Source organism: Loa loa (assembly GCF_000183805.2).
Source record: "Loa loa unplaced genomic scaffold supercont3.636, whole genome shotgun sequence".
Lineage (NCBI taxonomy): Eukaryota > Metazoa > Nematoda > Chromadorea > Rhabditida > Onchocercidae > Loa > Loa loa.
Window position 1 is genome coordinate 19,502 of NW_018108816.1, and position 3,009 is coordinate 22,510.

General features: G+C 33.1%; 2 protein-coding genes across 2 annotated transcripts in view; both read right to left on the reverse strand.

The window, feature by feature from the left end:
- Window positions 1-1,508, reverse strand: part of LOAG_18885 (zinc finger protein) — a gene marked incomplete at its 5' end in the record, with an annotated part of 3,774 nt that extends 2,266 nt beyond the window's left edge. The window contains 2 exons of the mRNA XM_020451545.1: window positions 904-1,058; window positions 1,304-1,508. Coding sequence (XP_020304659.1) covers window positions 904-1,058; window positions 1,304-1,508 — 360 coding nt within the window. The remainder of the gene's footprint in view (window positions 1-903; window positions 1,059-1,303) is intronic.
- A 99-nt stretch (window positions 1,509-1,607) lies between these two features.
- Window positions 1,608-2,550, reverse strand: LOAG_14111 (hypothetical protein; the record flags this gene model as incomplete). The annotated part of the gene is made up of 3 exons (XM_003149613.2): window positions 1,608-1,802; window positions 2,036-2,110; window positions 2,443-2,550. 3 exons carry the CDS (start codon window positions 2,548-2,550, stop codon window positions 1,644-1,646), a joined length of 342 nt encoding a protein of 113 aa, XP_003149661.1. The 3' UTR covers window positions 1,608-1,643.
- Between the last annotated feature and the right edge of the window lie 459 nt (window positions 2,551-3,009).

The following is a 3,009-nucleotide window of genomic DNA, read 5'->3' on the forward strand; positions in this document are numbered from 1 at the left end:
TTTGTTTTCAACAAAGGTCAATAAAGAGTTAACTTAAAAACTATAGAAAGTTTTTATCCATAGAATCTCACTGGCCATTTTCAAATCGAGTCAACTTAAATGTGTTAAAATACACTGCAAAATACACTGCAAACAAAGTCTAAAATGATACATACTACCGAGAAAAGAGAAAAATATCTACTGCTATGTAATCATTCTGGTAATTTTTAAATAATACCATTTGTTGGATTATCGAAGTTAAAGTTATGTTTAAATAAAATTTCTATGATATCTACCAGACATGACGATGGAATCCTATAAATAAAATTAAGGAAATGCAGGAGATATAAACTAACGATGGTGGAAATATTACAAAGACATCTCATTGCCTATTCGTAGCTGTACAACTAACCATGCCAAGGGGCAGCCATACCTCCACGATAACCTCGGTGGAGCTTAAAAAATCTCTTTCCTAATTCTAGGTATAGATATATGGAAAAAATCCTACGCAGCTAGTTTTTACAACCAGGTAGACCATAACGTCATCTCTTCGCCTATTTGTCATCATCTGACAAAAGCGACAATATTATTTCCTTTCACTAAATACATTCCTTGGAGCATATCCCCAGTAATGAGGGACGCACTCTTATTTCTCAACCGTTACACAACTTATCAACAAACCAACAGTCAACTACCGTCAAAAGCAACGACAAGGAATTTGTTAGTTGATCATATTGCTTATATACTCATTTATCACCGCTTACCAATTTATCGCGTATTTTATGCCTGTCTTTTGATGCTGTTAACTAGTAATATTGTACGAGAACAATATTACATTCCGAATAAATCTATGTTGCTGATAAATGAGCTCAGGAAATTAGCTTTTTCAGCACCACTACTACATGATTGGCACTTATCTGTTACCTGATGTTCAGACATTAATGATTGTGTCCTAAACCATTTGCCACACAAAGAGCAAAAATAACGGCGGCCACTTGCATGGAGTTTCATATGTATACTGAAGTTTACTTGACGAGCAAAACATTTTGTACATATCGGACATTGATAAGGTCGCCCATCTGTAAAATATTATCATGATGATAAAGAAGGATTCTGCTCCGATAAAAGTATTTGGAAGATTGAGCGTCGTTTTTGATACGCTGAAATATACGTTTCTCTGTATATTGCTTTTATTTTCCATTAGACACAGTGGTAGTAAAGAAGTCATTTAGCAGTAAATTAAATCCTCACAAATTAACACGTAAGAATACATGTAACTAAAATTCTTTTTAAAAATAAAATCATTCACAAATATAATACTCACTGGCATGAGTCTTTTCGTGGGCCAATAGGGGTTGTTTGTGAGCATAGGCACGTCCGCATATTTTGCATCGGTAAATAGGCCTATCAAGACCAATTTCATGATCACTCCATAGTGCACTGTCACCAAAGGAATCATCTACTTCACTCTCATTTTCCCGATATATTAAATCATCGTCTGCAAAAATCGTTTCAATATATAAACTCATCAATTAAATTTATACGTGAAAATGATTCGAAATTGCAAAAGTCGGGATTTTTTACGTTTCATACGCATCATGTTACAAGTCGAATATCGACACTTACATTTTTTTTTGCTGAAGATAAAGTAATACGACATAAAACTAGCCCATATGCATCTTAGGAGCATCGGTAACTTTAAATGTTAATTTATTGTTGCCAATCAAAATCGAAAATTTTTGCAAGGGATTTCGTCCTTGCCAACGTTCATTCTCTGAAGTTTTTGATGATCCAAACTGGTTCATGGAATTCGTGCTTTCATTCTGTAAACAATAAGCTACGCTATCCGGTAATTCACTGCACTCCTACTCCCACAATAATAGCCATGTGCACTCGACACAAATCCTTACTGCAGTTAACTATTAAGTCACTCAAGCTAAGTCACCCTATGCATAGGTTAGCTTGAGATAACATTCAACCATGTTTTCATAGCAGATAAAATTCTTCATATTAACCCTATAAAGGATACATCATGTACACACACTCTCCCACTTACCTCAATCGATTCTTGTAAAGCCTTTTCGTTAATCAGTATCGGACATTCATCATCACTACCTTCTATTGCTATTTCCTGGAAAAAAAAAAATTCCTTTCCAGAGAATATGATCTGCTATTTGATGGATTTTGGAAATATGCGGAGATTACTGAGAAATAATTGCAGCATTTATGAATATTTATGTTAATTTATTATTTCCAATGTTTCATTTTAGAATAAGTTATTTTAGTATAAAATTCTACAACAACTAAAACATTATTTATGGGAAAATTTTCAGAGTTAGAAGAATCCATATTTCAAGTTAGGCAAGCAAAAGTTTAAGTTCATAAATCACTAAAAAAAAAAAAATTAAATAACTTGCTGTTAGCACAACAATTATAGTGTGAAAAGAAAATCATCTGTCCTACCTGATTCATTTCTGTATTGGTAATAATTGATAAATGTTCACTGGAACCATCGCTATCAATTATGACTGAATGCATCTTTTGTAGATCGCATTCCGATTCTTTTACCATAATTTTAAAACGGATTTATTAGCAGCGTAATTTCTAAAATCCCTTAAATTTGTTTTATCTAAAATTCATCTTATTAAGTATAACAATGTCTCAGACGTAGCGAACTTTATCTAATGTCATATATTCCTGGACAATGTCACATATATAGGTTATAGTAAACGTACTTCCGAAATCCGTCTAAAGTACAAAACGTATCACATCACATGTCAGTTTCTAGTAATAACCAAAACTGAAAGGAAAAAAAAAAGAACCACACAATTTATTACCAATTTAAAATTCGAAACAACTAAACCATCCAAAATCCATCAGTGATATTTCTCCCATAAAATCTTCCAATCCCTATCCTCCCGATAATTCGCGGTCATGTTTTTTTTTCCTCACCTATACTATCTAGTATCTGCAGAATTCCGTCTCATCTCCATTCCTCATTCTCATCCATTATCTCTAATTTTCTCTTTT